Source organism: Zalophus californianus, chromosome 1 (assembly GCF_009762305.2).
Source record: "Zalophus californianus isolate mZalCal1 chromosome 1, mZalCal1.pri.v2, whole genome shotgun sequence".
NCBI lineage: Eukaryota > Metazoa > Chordata > Mammalia > Carnivora > Otariidae > Zalophus > Zalophus californianus.
Window position 1 is genome coordinate 145,583,431 of NC_045595.1, and position 17,711 is coordinate 145,601,141.

The following is a 17,711-nucleotide window of genomic DNA, read 5'->3' on the forward strand; positions in this document are numbered from 1 at the left end:
AGTATGATAGTCATAAATTTGAGTTAGAGCCCTACCACCCTAACTTCTACTAAATTATTTAAATTCTCTGAACCCTACTTCTCTCAACTGAAAAGGAAAAAGGGAATCACTTTTTGGCCTTCTGGCTAAGATCAAATGAAAAACAAGAAAGGTATCGTCTATCTCACAACCATTGTGAAGATTAAGTAAATCTGGCTATATGTATGTTATATATATTAAAAATACACATGCGGGCACCTGGGTGGCTCAGTCGGTTAAGTGCCTGCCTTCAGCTCAGGTCATGATCCTGGGGTCCTGGGATCGAGTCCCACATTGGGCTCCCTGCTCAGCAGGGAGTCTGTTTCTCCCTCTGCCCCCCCAACTCCCGCCACTCGTGCTCATGCGCACACTCTCTCAAAAATAAATAAAATCTTTAAAAAAATACACATGCATGGTAAATAATACACAATTGTTTTCTCCTCTTCTCTACTGTTATTTATTTTTAATAATTTATTTGACAGAGAGAGAGTGTGTGTGTGCAAGCAGGGAGAGTGGCAAGCAGAGGGAGAAGCAGACTCCTGGCTGAGTAGGGAGCCCGACACAGGACTCCATCCCAGCACCCTGAGATCATGACCTGAGCCAAAGGCAGACACTTAACCTACTGAGCCACCCAGGCACCCCTCTACTGTTATTTTGATCATTATTTCAAACTGTGTACCACAGATGATAAATCTGTCACTTATAACGTGTAAGAAAGTAAGAGATTTTCAGTTTATCCATTTTCCAGCTGTTGATTTTTTGCTCTAAATTATACGAAACAGTATTTTGACATAAGTAAAAGTCAGTGGGCAACTTACCTATGGAAACCATCTTTCAAAACTTCTTGCCTCAAAATAATTTCTGAACAAGTGGCCCTTATGCCTATAAGAACCAGAAGATTTCTTAAAATAAAATAAGCACTCAATGAAAGAATATTTAAATAATTAGAAAATTGTTTGAATAGGCTTTACTTGCCTGGAAAATCTAACCAACCTATAAACAAAACAAAAGCTTTTAAAACTTAAACAATTTGAGCTATCTAAAAAGCTACTTCTAATATAGCTTAGGCATTAAGAACATTGACTTTGGAGTTAAACTGCCTAGTTTCAAATCTGAGTCTGTCCCTTAAAGCTATGTGACTTTGGACAAGATAGTTTATCTCTCTGCTATCTGTCATGAGAATTTAATAAGAAGCACGTAGAACAGGGCTTACCACATAGTAAGAGCTCTATGTAAGTGTTTGTCATTAATACTGTTTTATTCAGATGATCCCAGGACACCAAAAGGAACAGAATGGCTAAAGAGCCAGGAAAACTCAAGTTTTAATCCTGGTTCACTGAAACCATGTTTCAGATACATACTGCCAACTTTTGTATTCTACCACCCACACCTACAAAACTGAGAAGATGGTACAATTATACCTTGTGGAGCTGTTGGGAAGGTTTAAAACAGAAACAAAAACCTGAGGCTTGTGAAAGATTCAAAGGGTTCCTTTATAAACTTAGAATAACCCCAAATCGCACTGTACTGACACAATGCAGAAGTCAGATATTAAAACTATTACTCGATGTCAGCATCATAAAATTAAAAATTCAGGGGCACCTGGGTGGCTCAGTCAGTTAAACATGTAACTCTCGATTTTGGATCAGGTCATGATCTCAGGCTCTGTGCTGGGTGTGGAGCCTGCCTAAGATTTTCTCTAACTAACTAACTAAATAAATAAATAAATAATTCAGTTACTGATGACCATCAACTCTGCCAGGTATCTTGCTATGGACCTTTACTCCATTTTCAAAAGCTGGAAGTGCATGGAAAGAACATTAGAGCAAACACAAAGAAAACCATATATTATTGTGTATTGCTAAGTCTATTAGATTTATTCCTGAAAAGATGCATGAAAAAATATGAAAATGAAAACATTGAAATATACAAGGGAAGGAAAAAAGTATGGAAAAATAATATTTATTAAATGATATCCATATGACAAACCCTCTACTTGGGGCTTTCACATGTTTTAACTTTCACAACCTAGCAAAATGCAGGCAAAATTACTGCCATTTGCACACAGGAGGAAACTCTGATTAATAAACACTTCTAACTGGTTCTAGGCCATACCACTAAGTAAGTTACTGATTAGAAGCAAGATTTGCCAGAGTTTTAAAGCCCAAGGTATTTCCATTTTCCTATCTATTATAAAAAAATCCTTATTTGCTTCAGAGAAGCATATATAATCATTTCCAAAAAACAACTTCGAGTATCTTTTTTTACAAATCTAGATGTTTCATTATGTTTAATTTTAATAGGGGTGGAAAGTAAGGATTTATATCTACCTATGAGTTAAATTAGGAAAAAAAGGTCAGATTAATAGGCTTAAATTCTATTGGGATATACACTACAGAATCACATTCATCTTGGGATGGTAGAAATTAATTTACAAACAATATAGCAAATAGATTGTTTATGATTTTTAAAACAAAAATACCATTTTCAAAATGAATGTTGCATCTGAATGACCTTCAAGGTTCTTCCTCTTAAATATTACTTTGATTACTGTGGCCTGAACTGGCTCTGGAAATTGACCTCTTTTTAATCATAAAATACCAGGGCTGGAAGAGTCTTTAGAGATCACCAAATCCAGTTGTTTAAAAATTCATTTTGGCTTAATACTTCAAATAAATTTGGAAACCTAATATGTGAAGACACAAAAGCTGTGACTGACATAGCCTAATATCCTCACTTTACAGATGGAGGAACTTACCTAATTTGTACTGACTTTCCTTATTGTAATTACTACGGCACTTCCCCACTACTCTGCAAGCTCCACGAGGGTTGGGGCCGTATTTAGCTCAGCGCTGGACCCACAGCACCTAGCACAGCACTGCGGCCCATCAACTTGGGCCCAAAGAAATGAATCAACTCGCTTGCCCAGCCGGTAGTCATAAGAGAAGCTCCAGCCCAATCCAGTCTATTACAAAAAGTTTGTAAAGCAAAACTAGTTGTCCTCCCCTTCCCACGCCATTACCCCGTCAGTCTCTCTATTCTGGACTGGGATTCTCACACCCCACAGGGCACTGCGGCCTTGCTGGTCCCCTCGGGGGTCCCAAGCTTCATGCATCTCAAGACACTTGACCGCCGTACTTCACTCACGGTATTTTAGTAATAGTACGGCCAATACTACCTCTGAACGACAAAGCCAGACTCTCCAGAGACCCAAGAGAAGCCTCTGAGCAGTGCCTGTAGGGTGGGAAGGGTGGGAAGCACGTGGCCTCTGCTTTTAACCTCCCCCAGGTCACCCAGCAGGTTCTACGTCCACGCACCGAGGTCCGGAGAAGTACCAAACCTTGCAAAGCTCGGAGAACGGAAAAGTCCGGACTGCCCCCCGCCCTCGCAGCCCCGCCCCTCCCTTTACCAGCGTAGTTGGGGGCGGCGGCGAAGTCGGTGCCTGGTGTGCTGGTAAGTCCAGCCGCCTCCCAGAGGAGCAGCCAGGCCACCGCCCGGACGCCCACGGCCCTGGCAGCCAGGACGCTGGAGAACGCGCCCTACAGAGGAGCGCGCTGGGACGAAATGCGAACTGAGGAGACTGCGCACGCCTATGCCGCTCGTAGAGCGTGCTGCCACGGAGTTAGTGACCTTGACGGAAGACAGTACGTGGGCCTGCAGTCCGGCCGTTCCCCGGCTCCCCGCAGCTCTAGTAACCCCGAAGCTTCCGGCGTTGCGGGAGGCGTCAACCCTAGCCGCCTCATTGGCTCCCTCGCCGCCCCGCCCCTCGCCGTCGGTCAGGGGCGGGGCGAGGAGCGGCGCACGCGCCGTGACGTACGCCAGGGCTGTTGCTGTGGGAACGACTCCGTGGGCTCCGGTCCGGACCTGGATCACCCGCGCAGTCTTGCGAGCTGTATTGGGGAGCTCCGTCTCCACCTCCACTTCAGGTACTTGCGGATACGGCCCTCCTGCGGGGAAATTCACCCTACAGCCAAGTCTGCGGGTTTATGGCTGTCTCCTCTTCCTACAGCGGCAGGCTCCGCCCGGCCTCAAAGTCGAATTAAGTGCTCCTCTGTGCACTACAGTTGGGTGGAAACAAACCTCTCACGGCTGTTTTAAGACCTTCCCCTGCAGAGGATGCACTTTCTGTATTTCTCTAAGGGTAAGAAAGTCAGTCTTGCAGTAGCGGGGACGTGAGTTAGGGAGAGGATCGTCTCTCTGTTGCCAAAATCCGTACTTTTAGGTGCTGTGGGGGATGTTTAGCAAGATTATGGCAGTCACTGATTCCTGGGGAGAAAAGTATTAATTCCTAGAAGGAAGAGTTAGGTCAGTGTATCGTCTGTCTTCATGAATTAAATTGAATCTGTAAGTAGGCCCAGGTGCAGATTGAAGGTAGGACCGGTGTCTGCAAGAGGAAAGATGTCAGACTGTACTATCGAAAACCGAAAATAGCAGTATAAGCATGAAACTAAGAAATATGGAGACAAATTTTGGAAGAAACACTTAAAAGAATTGAAACTGGTTGCCTATGAAGAGAGGAAAGGCAGAGGACAACAGTTTTTTGTTATAATCCTCAGAATTATTTTACATTTTAAACAATATAAACATTACTTTACTACAAATAAAAGTTAAAATTTTTTAAAGATTTTATTTATTTATTTGACAGAGAGAGACAGCGAGAGAGGGAACACAAGCAGGAGGAGTGGGAGAGGGAGAAGCAGGTTTCCTGCCGGGCAGGGAGCCCGATGCAGGGCTCGATCCCAGGACTCTGGGATCATTACCTGAGCGGAGGCAGACACTTAACCGACTGAGCCACCCAGGCACCCCTAAAAGTTAAATTTTAAAAAGGCTCTGTAGTCAAAAAAGCGACATTGTTATCAATTGCATACATCAGTCATGAATACAGCCATTTATTTGCTTGAGTGCGTGGAATTTATACTGTGCTCATTAGGCTCTCCTAGAAAGCTTACTAACAGACTAGATTTTAAGGACGTGAACTGGGAGTAGTATTTGTAGAAGGGGGTGGGGTGGGATCGTTTGCATCAGATCAGAGCACAGTAATTTGAAAAGGCAGTTCTTTATGATTAATTTTTTTCTTTCTTTCTTTCTTTCTTTCTTTCTTTCTTTCTCTCTCTCTCTCTCTCTTCTCTCTCTCTCTCTTTCTCTTCTCTTCTCTTTCTTTCTTTTTTCTTCTTTCTCTTTCTTTCTTTCTTTCTCTTTCTTTCTTTCTTTCTTTCTTTCCTTTTTTCAAGATTTCATCCATTTATTTGACAGAGAGAAAGCACAAGTAGGCAGAGAGGCAGGCAGAGGGAGAAAGAGAAGCAGGCTCCCCGCTGAGCAGGGAGCCTGATTCAGGGCTGGATCCCAGAACCCTGGGCTCATGACCTGAGTGGAAGGCAGACGCTTAACCAACTGAGCCACCCAGGCGACCCTCTGATTAATTTCTTAAGAGTAAAAATTCTGACGTCCAACAATAAAGAGTGAATAGTATAGGTAATGGTATATCCATAGGACAAAACACTTGAAAGTCATAGAAATGTGCATTTTAGTAAAGCATCTAAGGACAAAATCACATAAGTTGTTAAATTTACAAGGCAGGAAATAGATGTATAATATAAAAAATACTATACTAAAACTATATGTGTAGAAAAAAAAGAAAGAATCAAGGGTAATCATTTTATATGTTTCCTCCTCCTCTTTCCCCATGCTACCCCCAGTCTTCTCCAAAGTACTATGTTCCTATGGTGATTCTCTAGCAGAATAAAGTTTATAAAGGTATCATCACCCTCTGCTGCTTTACCTCTGGGTTCCTTGACATTTGCAAATCTTCCTGAGAATATAGTCCTATCTAAAGCAATCCCTATAATTAAGTGTATTTTGGCATTAGGCACCAGGAAGAGGGAATAGAAAGTATTAACTGCAAAATAGCTGTGTTTCTTGTAACTGAGAAAACATAGTGAGACAAATAAGTTGAAAGAAAAAACATGTAAACTTTATTGCCTTGTATATGTAGAGTTTGAATCTGTACCGGGTCTGCATTTTTTATCAGACTTGTAGACTATAAACACTTAAAGGATATACAGGGGCTGTATCTTATATTAGTACGTTAAATTAAAATTTTTTAAAGATTATATTTATTTATTTATTAGAGAGAGAGCGAGTGCGTGTGCAAGTGAGGGGAGGGGCAAAGGGAGAGGGAGAGAAGCAGACTCCTTGCTGAGTGCAGAGCCCAGTGTGGGGCTCGGGCTTACCCTGAGATCATGACCTGAGCCGAACCAAGAGTTGGCCCCTCAACTGACTGAGCCACCCAGGCACCCCTAATACATTAAACAAGTATGTATGGTATTTTGCTGAGGTATTCTGTTGAACAATGGATATGTTCCCTGCCCTCCTGCAGCATATAGAATAGAAGGGAAGATAAATGATTCAATAAGTAATCATAAAAAACCTGATGAGTAAAATGATTGGGAATGTGCAGAGGAGACAGACGTGGGCTGGTGAACCACTCAGAACATAATGTTTAAGGTTAAAAAATCATAGTATCTTGCCATAGAGGGTACGTGTACATACTTGTTTAATTGGTAAATTAAAAAGATCCTCTAAGTTGATTCTTGGGCTGACTTAGGGGTTCATATACATATCTTTGGTTAAGAGTGCAGTACACTGAGAGGTCCAGACTGAACTGCATTTCCAGGCTCATGTGTGAACAAACCTACACGCCTCAATGAACCAGGGATGCAACAACTAAGGATAACCCCAGGGCCAAACTGAACTTTCAGGGTAGGTCTCAAAGTATTGAAATTGACAGGCTGAGCATGCAACTCTAGAACTGGACTAGAGCCAGATCTGCTGGGGAGGAGGGGTACTGGGGAGTGTGATTTATCCAACACATATTGTTTTCCCCTTTAGCAGGAAGTCATTATGTGACTAACACATTTTCATCAGATTTCCTCTGATTTACCCTGAAGTGTATGTAAGAATGATGTGCACTGCCAAGAAATGTGGAATTAGGTTCCAGCCTCCAGCTATTATCTTAATCTATGAGAATGAAATGAAGGGGAAAAGTCGCCAACGCATCATGCCAGTCCGAAACTTTTCGAAGTTTTCAGGTACCTCATGCTTTATCTTGCCTCCTATCTTAAATGTTCTCTAAATCACTTAATAAGAATGATTTCAGACTCATAACAGAGTGGCATGGCCTTCAGAGTTAGACAGTCCTAGGTTCAAATCATGACTATCAGGGTAGATAGGTGAGCCCCAGCTAAATTACTTATTGTCAGTGAGCTTCAATTTCCTGATCTGTAAATGGAAATTGATAATCCCACCCTTTCCGAATTGTAATATGGGTTAAATGAGATAGCATTATTCAATCATACTGAATCCCTTCTCTCCTCCAAATGTGTTTTTTATTTGTAATCTTGATTTTTTCTTAGTACCAGTACTAATATCTAAAACTAATAAATCCTTTTCATCTCGGATGTTTTCTCCAGTTGCAAGTGTTTAACATCTCCTCAAAGTGATTTTAAGTTAAGGAAATAAAAAATGCATCCCTCCTTCCCCCACCACACTCAAAGCTCGATATAAAGGAATAATAGTTCTGCAAAATAATTAATTCTGAAAAAGCCACTTAGCTACTTGGCTCTCATAGCAGATAATGCTTTCAGTAGTTTGCAGTGTATCTGTTGTGTGTGGTATATAGTTTCATTTTTCTCTCCTAGATTGCAACAGAGCTGCTGAACAATTAAAGAATAATCCACGACACAAGAATTACCTGGAACAAGTGTCCCTGAGGCAGCTAGAGAAGTTATTCAGTTTTTTACGAGGTTACTTGTGGGGGCAGAGTTTGGCAGAAACAATGGAACAAATTCAACGGGAAACAACAATTGATCCTGAGGAAGACCTGAACAAACTAGATGATAAGGAACTTGCTAAGAGAAAGAGCATCATGGATGAACTTTTTGAGAAAAATCAAAAGAAGAAGGATGATCCAAATTTCATTTATGACATCGAAGTTGAGTTCCCACAGGATGAACAACTGCAGTCTTGTGGCTGGGACACAGAGTCAGCTGACGAGTTCTGATATCAAAAACTCAAAGAATTGATTGGGCTAGCAGAAAATCCATGTCTATACAAAGGATGTATGAACATGGTTCTAGAAAAATCTGTAAAGAACACTAAATGTACATGTTGGGTCAAGTTTGGATTGACCAGGTTACTTTTCAAAACCAGGACATGTAGAGTATCTACTATGTAGATGCATGAGGAAGATACGAAAACCAGAATATAGGAGTCTGCCTTTAAGGAGCTTACAATCTAATTGGAAGATAATTCAAAAGCTTGTGAAAAGCTAATTAACAGAATTAGGCAGCAAAAAGATTAGAGCCAGATGCTTGATAAAAGTTAAAGAGGGTCAGAGCCTAGATGACCATAGGGTTAGAATAGTCAGGGAAGACTTTGTCCTTTAGTAGAGAGATGGGACTTTGCCTGACCCTCAAAATGGTAGTGTTTGGAAAGAAGTTTATATAGAATTCCAGATGAGAGAAGCTGGGAGAAGAAAGGGGTGGGGGAATGGGTAGTGGTATAGAGATAGGGATTAGAACATTTTATTTGAGGGACAGTAAGCATATTATAGTTTGGTAAGATTGGAAGGCGTGTATGGTTACCAGGGGATTATCGTGTGTGCATTTTGTCTTTAACTCTGGAGTATATGTATATATATGTATTTTAACTCCGGAGTAGGAGAGTAGCCCTGCAGAATGCCCTGCAGCTGCAAGTGGATGTCATTTGATGGACAGCAGGGGAATTCTGCAGCTCCAGGAATCAGGAAACCTGTACTAAAGATATTCTGAAACTCTGAAGCTCTTCCCATAAATAAGGAGGTTTGTTTGTAAAATGGGAAATCTAGCCATAATGAATGAATAATAGGCATCGCCAGTTTAGGCCTATTCATGAGTTTGGATCTACAAAGAGAAGATCTTTGTTGAGCCAGGTTATATGTGTACAGATACATCTTCTTATTAGAATATTAATTGGCAGATATTCTGTGTTTTCTGTAAGGAAATTAATACTAAATAAAACTGTAAAAATTATTCAGTCTTTCTACCTCTCCATCCCTACTCTCTTTACCATTAAAAGCCCCATGAAAGGGATCATTCTTTTTTTTTTTTTTACAAAAAATTACAAATTTACTCACATAACATATTCTAACACGTATCAAAGTTTCAAGCAGGTCCTTTTGAATCTCGAATAAAAAATTACAACATTCAGCATTAATTAAAAATAAGAGAAGGGTGATGGTGGTCATTTATGGGTTTTAGTCTAAAATGAAAATGCAGAGAACATTTATTTTGGTGGATCTGTGTTGATGCCATATTTCTCCTTGAGAAGCTTCAACTGCTCTTCCTTCTTTTTTGTGTCCATCTTCTGAAATGCCCTGTTGGCGTTATAGTACAAAACCACCAGGTATCTGTTACAAACATCGAATCCTTAAAGGTGATCACATGCGTTCTTGGCATCAAAGATGTCTTCATAGACCACAAAAGCTGTTCCTCTAGTTTCGGGTGTGTTCCCCGTTCACCATCTTGGCCGCTTGCATTGCCATCTCGGTGGGCTGATAAGGTTACGGCAGCAAACACCGGAATTCCTCCAGACACCTCCGGAGCTCGCTCTACTGGACCGCAACACCGTGTCAAGGCCAGGACATCAACCAAAGGGATCATTCTTATAGTAGTATCACCAGGGCTTACCATGGTCATGTGTCATATGTACATTTGCCAAAGGTAGCAAAAAAATTTTCAGAATCAGAGATTCTTCTGTATCTACATAGTATTCCATTGCACAGATGTAGATGGTATGTTTTAAAAGTTGACCTTAGGTTGTTTTTCCTTTTACTATTACAAACAGTGTGACAGCAAATAACCTTGTACATTCTCTGTTTTACACATTTGTAAAACTATAAGTTATGCCAAGAAGGGAATTGCTGGGTATGTCTATTCTAAATTTTAATAGATATTGCTAACTTGTCCTCCAAAGAAGTTCATTCATCCATTCATTCATGAACACCTATTACATGCTGAGCCTGTGTTATTCTGGAGTCTGGGTATGTAGCAGTATATACAACAAAGTCCTTGCCTTTACAAGGTTTACAATCTAGTGGGAGAGGACAGACAATAAACATAAATACATAGAATAATGTCACATGATAAGTGCTTGGAATTAAAAACATGGTAAAAAGAGAATAATGGAGGGGTTGGAAGCCACTTTTTTTGACAGCAATCAGAGAATGCCTCACTGTAGAGGTGGGACATTTGAGTAAAGACTCGAAGGTGGTTAAGGAAAAAGCGATATGCATTTCATGAGTAGTAGAGAAAGGTAGCGGTGTGGGCCCCCAGGGCTGGAGTGTGCTTGGCTTACTTGAGGAGGAGCAAGGCCATAGATGTGGCTAATATAGATTGAGCAAGAGAAAAATGGTAGGAGATGAAAGTGGAATATATTTTACCAATGCATAGTACTCCCATGAAGGTTGTACCAACTTTATAAACTGTCAGCAGTACATGAGGGTACCTGTTTTCCCCACATGCTCATCAACAGACACTGTTCTCAAACTTGTTGATCTTTGCCAATTTTATAATTTAAAAATGGTATCTTGTATTAATTTGAATTTCTTTTGAGTGCAATTGAGCATTTTCATACACTTAACAATTTTTTTATGATATCACATCATTTGCTCATTTTTCTATTGTGTTACTGGTCTTTTTCTTACTGAGTTGTAAAAAGTTCTTTTTTGGGGCACTTGGGTGGCTCAGTCGGTTAAGTGTCTGCCTTCAGCTCAGGTCATGATCCTGAGGTCCTGAGATCGAGCCCCACAGTGGGCTCCCTGCTCAGCAGGGAGTCTGCTTCTGCCTCTCCCTCCGCTTGCCACTCCCCCTGCTTGTACTCTCTCTGTCAAATAAATAAAATCTTAAAAAAAAAAAAGTTCTTTATTAAGGAAAATAGTCCTTGGTCTGTGATATGAGTTGCAGATATTTCCACATTTGTCATTTGTGTTTTGACTTTGTTTGATATTTTTTCCATGCAGATTTTTTTCAAGTCAAATTTATCAATATTTTTCTCTGTGCTTCTGCATTTTTGTCATATTTAGAGAGACATTCCTCACCCCAAGCTTTTTTTTTTTTAATCCCATGATTTTTTTCTACACAGGAATTTATTTTGGTACAAAATACAAGATGTAAATCCCAACTTTACTTTTTCCCAGATGCACATCGAACTGTCCCAACACTACTATATACTGAATTACCTATATTTCCCTCAATGATTTGAAGTGCATGCTTTATCATATACAAGTTCCCATATGTATCAAAATAGCTATCTTGATTATGTTAATGTCATCTGTAGCACACTTTCCAATCTGTGTTTTTTGATGTTTATTGAACACATCTTCTGTTCACTAAATGAAGAGCTACAGTAAGATACAAAATGAGCCATAACTTTTGCCTTTGAGATATTAACATAGTTTTGCAAAACAAGAAAACTAGCATATATGAGCTAGAGGTACTGACTAAAGCAGGAGGGGGAGATCATGTGAGCTGAGCAGTTTTTTTTTTTCTTGTGTATCTTATCTAAACCAAATTCTGCTGAGCTCTTTCAAATTTTTTCCATTATAAAATGAATACATAGTCAACACCCATTATCTTAAAATTTAGACCGATACCAGAGTGTAAAAGTAAAAGGGGAAAATTCTCTCCTCAACTTCACTCAATTCCAACTCTGCAGAGAATTTGGCTTCCCTAGAGGGCTCTTGATCCCATCTTCTCTTGTGACCTTCCCTCACCAATATTCTTTCTCTCTCTCTCTGCCTCTTTCTCATTTTCAGCTTCATTCCCTTCTGGCTCATTCTCTACAGTCTGTAAACATGCATAAGACCTTGCCATATTAAAACAAGAAAACATCGCTTTGTCTTTCTTTACCTAATACCATATCTAACCAAATTATAGCTCATCTAGTTGTTAGATAAATCTAACCCTTTCCTACTCCTGCACCTTTTAGAGCAGATCTGGCTCTAGTCTGATTCTAGACTAGACTAGACTAGACTAGACATGCTCAGCCTGTGAAACTCAATACTTTGAGACCTGCCCTTAAAGTTCAGTTTGGCCCTGGGTTATTCTCAGTCTGTTGGATCCCTAAGAATCTCTGGTTCATTGAGAGGCATAGGTTTGTTCACATGTAAGCCTGGAAATACAATTCAGTTTGGATCTCTTAGTGTACTTAATGTACTGTAGTCTTCACAAAGATTGTGTATAAATCCCTGGGTCAGCATAAGAATTGAGTACCAATTCAACAAGTGTGTAATCAAATACCCTGTATATCAAGGTACTGTGAGTGGTCACCTTAAACATTATGTCCTGAGAGGTTCAGATCTGCTCCCTTGCACTTTTGCAATTATTTTACTCAGGTTTTTTTGTAATTATTTCATCATCTATCTAATATTTTGACAAAAGCTGTAGATGAAAATTGAGGAAAGATCATTGGATTTGGCAACTAGGTCGCTGTTGATATTCAAGAATGAAGATTAAAGGGAGTGATTGGATAGAAATTGCAGGATAGGTATGCCTGGGTGGCTCAGTCAGTTAAGCGTCTGCCTTCAGCTCAGGTCATGATCCCAGGGTCCTGGGATCAAGCCCCGCATTGGGCTCCCTGCTTAGCGAGGAGTCTGCTTCTCCCTCTGCCTGCCGCTCCCCCTGCTTGTGCTCTCTCTCTCTCTCTGAGAAATAAATAAATAAAATCTTAAAAAAAAAAAAGAAAAAGAAATTGCAGGATATTACGAAGGAAGCATAGGATCATAGACCTAAATGAGAAAGCTAAAACTGAAAAAAAAAAAAAAAAGCTAAAACTATATAGCTTTTAGAAGAAAAGGAGAAAATCTTTATGACCTCGGTGTCTCACTTCAGGCTGTTATAACAAAATACCATAAACTGGGTGGCTTGTAAACAAAAATTTATTCTTCATAGTTCTGGTGACTGGAAGTCCAAGATCAGGGTACCAGCCTGATTGGTTTCTGGTAGGGACCTCTTCCATGTTGCAAGCTACCCACTTGCAGAGCATAGCAAGCCAGCTCTTTCATGACTCATTTTGAGGGCACTAATCCCATTCATGAGAGCTCCACCCCTATGACTCCCTCTAAGTCTAATTACCTCCCAAAGGCCCTACCTTATCATACAATCACTTTGGGGCTTAGGGCTTCAGCATATGAATTTTGGGAGGACATAAATATTCAGTACATAGGGGCACCTGGGTGGCTCAGTCGGTTAAGCGTCTGCCTTCGGCTCAGGTCATGATCCCAAGGTCCTGGGATCGAGCCCCACATTGGGCTCCCTGCTCAGCAGGAAGCCTGCTTCTCCCTCTCCCGCTCCCCCTGCTTGTGTTCCCTCTCTCTCTGTCAAATAAATAAATAAATAAAATCTAAAAACAAAAACATTCAGTGCATAACACTAGGTTTAGGCAAAGAGATCTTTGAATTGACACCAAAAACCTGATTTATAAAAGGAAAAAATGTATATATTGGACTTCCTTAAAATTTAGAAACTTTGTACTCTGAAGACAACGTTGAGAACATAAAACAGACTGAAAGAAAATATCCACAGATTATAGCTGAAAAAGCACTTGTATCCAGCACATAAAGAGAACTCTTACAATTTGGGGTGCCTGGCTGGCTCAGTCAGTGGAGTATTCAACTCTTGATCTCAGGGTAGAGATTACTTAAAAATAAAATCTTCTGGGGCACCTGGGTGGCTCAGTGGTTAAGCATCTGCCTTCGGCTCAGGTCATGATCCCAGGGTCCTAGGATCGAGCCCTGAATTGGGCTCCCTGCTCAGAGGGAAGCCTGCTTCTCCCTCTCCCACTCCCCCTGCTTGTGTTCCCCCTCTCGCTGGCTGTCTCTCTCTCTGTCAAATAAATAAATAAAATCTTTTAAAAAAATAAAAATTTTTTAAATTTTATTTATTTATTTGAGTGAGAGAGAGAGATTGAGAGAATGAGTGGGAAGAGGGGCAGAGGGAGAAGCAGACTCCCCACTGAGTAGGGAGTGCGATGTGAGACCCGATCCCAGGACCCCGGGATCATGACCTGAGCCAAAGTCAGACACTTAACCAACTGAACAACCCAGGGGCCCTAAAAATAATATCTTAAAAAAAAAAAAACTCTTACAACTCAATAATAAAAGAAAGAACCCAGTTTAAAAATGAACAAAAGATGGATGCCTGGGTGGCTCTGTTGGTTAAGCGTCCAACTCAATAAGTAAATAAAATCTTTTAAAAAAAGTGAACAAAAGGCTTACATAGACATTTCACCAAAGAAGATATGCAAATTGTTCATAAGCACTTGAAAAGATGTTCAATATCATCAGCCATTAAAGAAATGCAAATTAATAGGGGCAACTGGCTGGCTCAGTCGGTAAAGCATAGGACTCTTGATCTCAGGGCTGTGAGTTCAAGCCCCACATTGGGTATGGAGGCTACTCAAAAAAAAAAAAAAGCAAATTAAAACTATAATGAGATAGTACTTCACACCCATTAGAATGTCTATAATAAAAAAAGATGATTACAAATGTTAGTGAGGATATAGACAAATTGGAACATTGTTGGTGGGAACATAAAATGACTGAGCCATTTCAGAAAACAGTTTGGCAGTTTCTTAAAAAAGTTACGCATAAACTGGGGCGCCTGGGTGGCTCAGTCAGTTAAGCATCTGCCTTTGGCTCAGGTCATGATCTCGGGATCCTGGGATCAGCCCTGCATCTGGGCTCCCTGCTCAGCAGGGAGTCTGCTTCTCCCTCTGCCTCTGCCTCTCCCCCCCCTCCTGCCCCCACTCGTGCTCTCTCTCTCTCTCAAATGGATAATGGATAAGTGAAATCTTAAAAAAAAAAAAGTTACACGTAAACTTACTATACTACCCAGCAGTTCCACCCCTGGAATCTGTGCAAGAGAAATAAAGACATATGTCCACCCATTATGAATGTTCATAACAGCCTCAAAAGGGAAACACTTCAATTATCCATCAGTTGGCAAGGGGAGAAACAAAAGCGTAATATCTACATGATAGAATAGCATTCAGCAATAAAACATTATGTTAAATGAAAGAAGCCAGACACAAAAAACTACATATCATATGATCCATTTATATGAAAAAGCCAAAAAGGCAACTCTGTAGAGACGGAAAGCAGACTAGCAGCTCCTGCGGCTGGGGCTGAAGGATGGGAATTCACTGCACATGGGTCAGTGGGTGATGGGGGTGATGGAAACACTCTAAAACCAGATTTCGTGATGTTTGCACAATTCTTTTTTTTTAAGATTATTTATTTATTTATTTATTTGACAGAGAGAGACACAGTGAGAGAGGGAACACAAGCAGGGGGAGTGGGAGAGGGAGAAGCAGGGCCCCCGCGGAGCAGGGAGCCGGATGTGGGGCTCGATCCCAGGACCCTGGGATCATGACCTGAGCCGAAGGCAGATGCTTAACGACTGAGCCACCCAGGCACCCCTGTTTACACAATTCTGTAAATTCACTAAAAATATTTGATCTCTGCCCTTAAAAACAGGCGAATTTTGTGGTGTATATATATTTAGGTATGTGTGGTTTACCTCAATAAAGCTATTAAAAAATAGGGGGGCACCTGGGTGGCTCAGTTGGTTAAGCATCTGATTCTTGGTTTTGGCTCAGGTCATGATCTCAGGGTTGTGAGATCAAGCCCCCTCCCCTGCCTTGGGCTCCTCGCTCAGCGTTCAGTGTGAAGTCTACAGAAGATTCTTTCCCTTCCTCACCCTCCCCCTCTGCTCCTCCCCAACTAGTGCTCACTCTCTCTCTCTAAAATAAATACAGAAATAAAATCTTTAAAAAAGAGAGGAAACAGAATAGAATTAATGTCATCAGATCATTTTTTCTAAGAATGAACAAGAGGGTTAAAGATACGTTTAAAACTTCTCTAAACACACGTAAGAGATGGAAATTGAAAAAGACTGGAGAAGGGGTGGAATAAAGGCATTCATTTGATAGACAATTCTTGAGTACTTACTCTGTGGAAGCTCTCTAGGAGGTCTGAAAAGGACATCTGGCTTTAAAAGAGATGGAAGAGCCAGAAGACTGATATGGACCAGTTAGGATGGCAGGAGCAAGTTGCAGTTTATGATTTAGGTCTTCTTAATGAACCTGGCAGAGCCGTCTATCTAATTATAGTAAGGAGGAGCTAGAGGAGAGAGTGAGGAAGTGGGGTGAAAATGAGAGGTGAGCAGAAGAACTTTTGTTAAGATGGAAGGGTAATGTTGGATGTGTTTGACATAGATGGAGAAAGTAGAATGTGGGGGTTGAACGAAAATCTACAATCTAGGAGTTATAAGCTAAAAAGGATGCCTCCCATCCTTACCTCCTCTCCCCTAAAAACAAGCAAAATTACTTCTGGTGGTCAAATTTGTAAGAGTGTTGATGAGTGAATTAACAACCACCTTCAAGCTCAAAAATTTTAGCTTTTATGGCTATAAAAGTCCTTGCCTCAATGGTTCACCATTTCACACTATAGCAGATACTGTGGATTACCTACCCAATATCCTTTTCCCCTTCTTCATTGCCTGCAGAGACCCAATATTATTTGTTTATGTATAACTGCTCCCACATAAGTCACAGATCCAGAGGCAAATTTTGATAGGTCTCAATAAATCCCAGTGGTCCCATTTCTTTGTCTATGATTGGCTTAGAGATGGGCGTGTTACTCAGTAATAGCCAATGACATGTGTAGAGGATCTACAAGGACTTGTGGAAAAGGTGTTCTCTGTTGGAGAAAAGAAAAGCCCCTCTAGTTCTCTGGACATGGTTGTATCTGGATGTGACACCTGGAAATACTGTTGGCAGCTTGAGGATAACACTAATCATTTAATGAGAGCAGATCGGAGAGAATCACAGAAAGATGGAGCCAGAACCCTAGCATATAACACCTGGAGTTATGGACTCTTGTGAAATTACCTTTTGGAGGAGCAACGGCTCAAATGTTGAAAGGTCTTGGGAACACTGACGAGAGGCAGAGAGCAGAAGAAAATCAGCCAGATCCTAAAAGCATTGGGTAGGTATAAAATGCTTACTATGGTTTGGGACAACAGCATCAATAATTTAAAGAAGAAAATGTAAAAGGACAGAATTAATAGTGGATGTGTAGAAAAAGGAAGAGAAAAAGTATGGAGAAAAAAAGGGATAAAAGATTAGGTGTTTTTTTTTTTTAAGTCAGAAAAAGTTCTTGTTCTACCAGAAGCAAACAAACAAAAAAAATGGTAATACATGTTCAGAAAAAGTTCTTGTTCTACCAGAAGCAAACAGAAAAATGGTAATACATGTTCAAAGAATGAATGCTCCTTGTTCCTTTTTTTTTTCTACACTTGATCTTAGCCAAAAGGCCCAGAAGCAATTTTTTTTTCTTCAGATTTTATTTGTCAGAGAGAGAGAGAGTGCACAAGCAGGGGAGCGGCAGGCAGAGGGAGAAGCAGGCTCCCCACTGAGCAGGGAGCCCGATGCAGGACTCAATCCCAGGACCCTGGGATCATTACCTAAGCCCAAGGCAGACGCTTAATCTGCTGAGCCACCCAGACACCCCAATGCTCCTTGTTCCTAACCTAAATATGGACACCCTACTGTATGATTAGGGGTGTAGGAGCCTTTGAGTTTCTGGTAAGAACTCT

At 40.7% G+C, this 17,711-nt stretch overlaps 2 protein-coding genes across 7 annotated transcripts in view; one reads left to right on the forward strand and one right to left on the reverse strand.

Moving 5' to 3' along the window:
- Nucleotides 1–3,548, reverse strand: part of PIGX (phosphatidylinositol glycan anchor biosynthesis class X) — a gene marked incomplete at its 5' end in the record, with an annotated part of 34,305 nt that extends 30,757 nt beyond the window's left edge. The window contains 2 exons of the mRNA XM_027581836.2: nucleotides 837–900; nucleotides 3,428–3,548. Coding sequence (XP_027437637.1) covers nucleotides 837–900; nucleotides 3,428–3,548 — 185 coding nt within the window. The remainder of the gene's footprint in view (nucleotides 1–836; nucleotides 901–3,427) is intronic.
- On the forward strand, nucleotides 3,433–9,086 carry CEP19 (centrosomal protein 19). 6 transcript variants are annotated; one of them, XM_027587700.1, is made up of 4 exons: nucleotides 3,851–3,944; nucleotides 4,028–4,159; nucleotides 6,966–7,106; nucleotides 7,716–8,077. In XM_027587700.1, the coding sequence occupies exons 2-4, from the start codon at nucleotides 4,135–4,137 to the stop codon at nucleotides 8,075–8,077; spliced, it is 528 nt and encodes a 175-aa protein (XP_027443501.1). In that variant the 5' UTR covers nucleotides 3,851–3,944; nucleotides 4,028–4,134. The 6 variants fall into 6 exon arrangements, with proteins under 6 accessions (XP_027443500.1, XP_027443502.1, XP_027443501.1 ...); XM_027587699.1 differs by lacking the exon at nucleotides 4,028–4,159 and having other exon boundaries at nucleotides 3,433–3,944; nucleotides 7,716–9,086; XM_027587701.1 differs by lacking the exon at nucleotides 4,028–4,159 and having other exon boundaries at nucleotides 3,835–3,944; nucleotides 6,907–7,106.
- Nucleotides 9,087–17,711: the final 8,625 nt, after the last annotated feature.

What these genes read in the sequence shown, in the direction of transcription:
- CEP19 (XM_027587699.1), top strand. Translation starts at nt 3,611, where the DNA reads ATGCCGCTCGTAGAGCGTGCTGCCACGGAGTTAGTGACCTTGACGGAA. An exon ending in CGTCTCCACCTCCACTTCAG is followed by an intron (nt 3,945 to 6,965) that starts GTACTTGCGGAT and finishes TTTACCCTGAAG; the next exon opens with TGTATGTAAGAATGATGTGC. An exon ending in AAACTTTTCGAAGTTTTCAG is followed by an intron (nt 7,107 to 7,715) that starts GTACCTCATGCT and finishes TTTCTCTCCTAG; the next exon opens with ATTGCAACAGAGCTGCTGAA.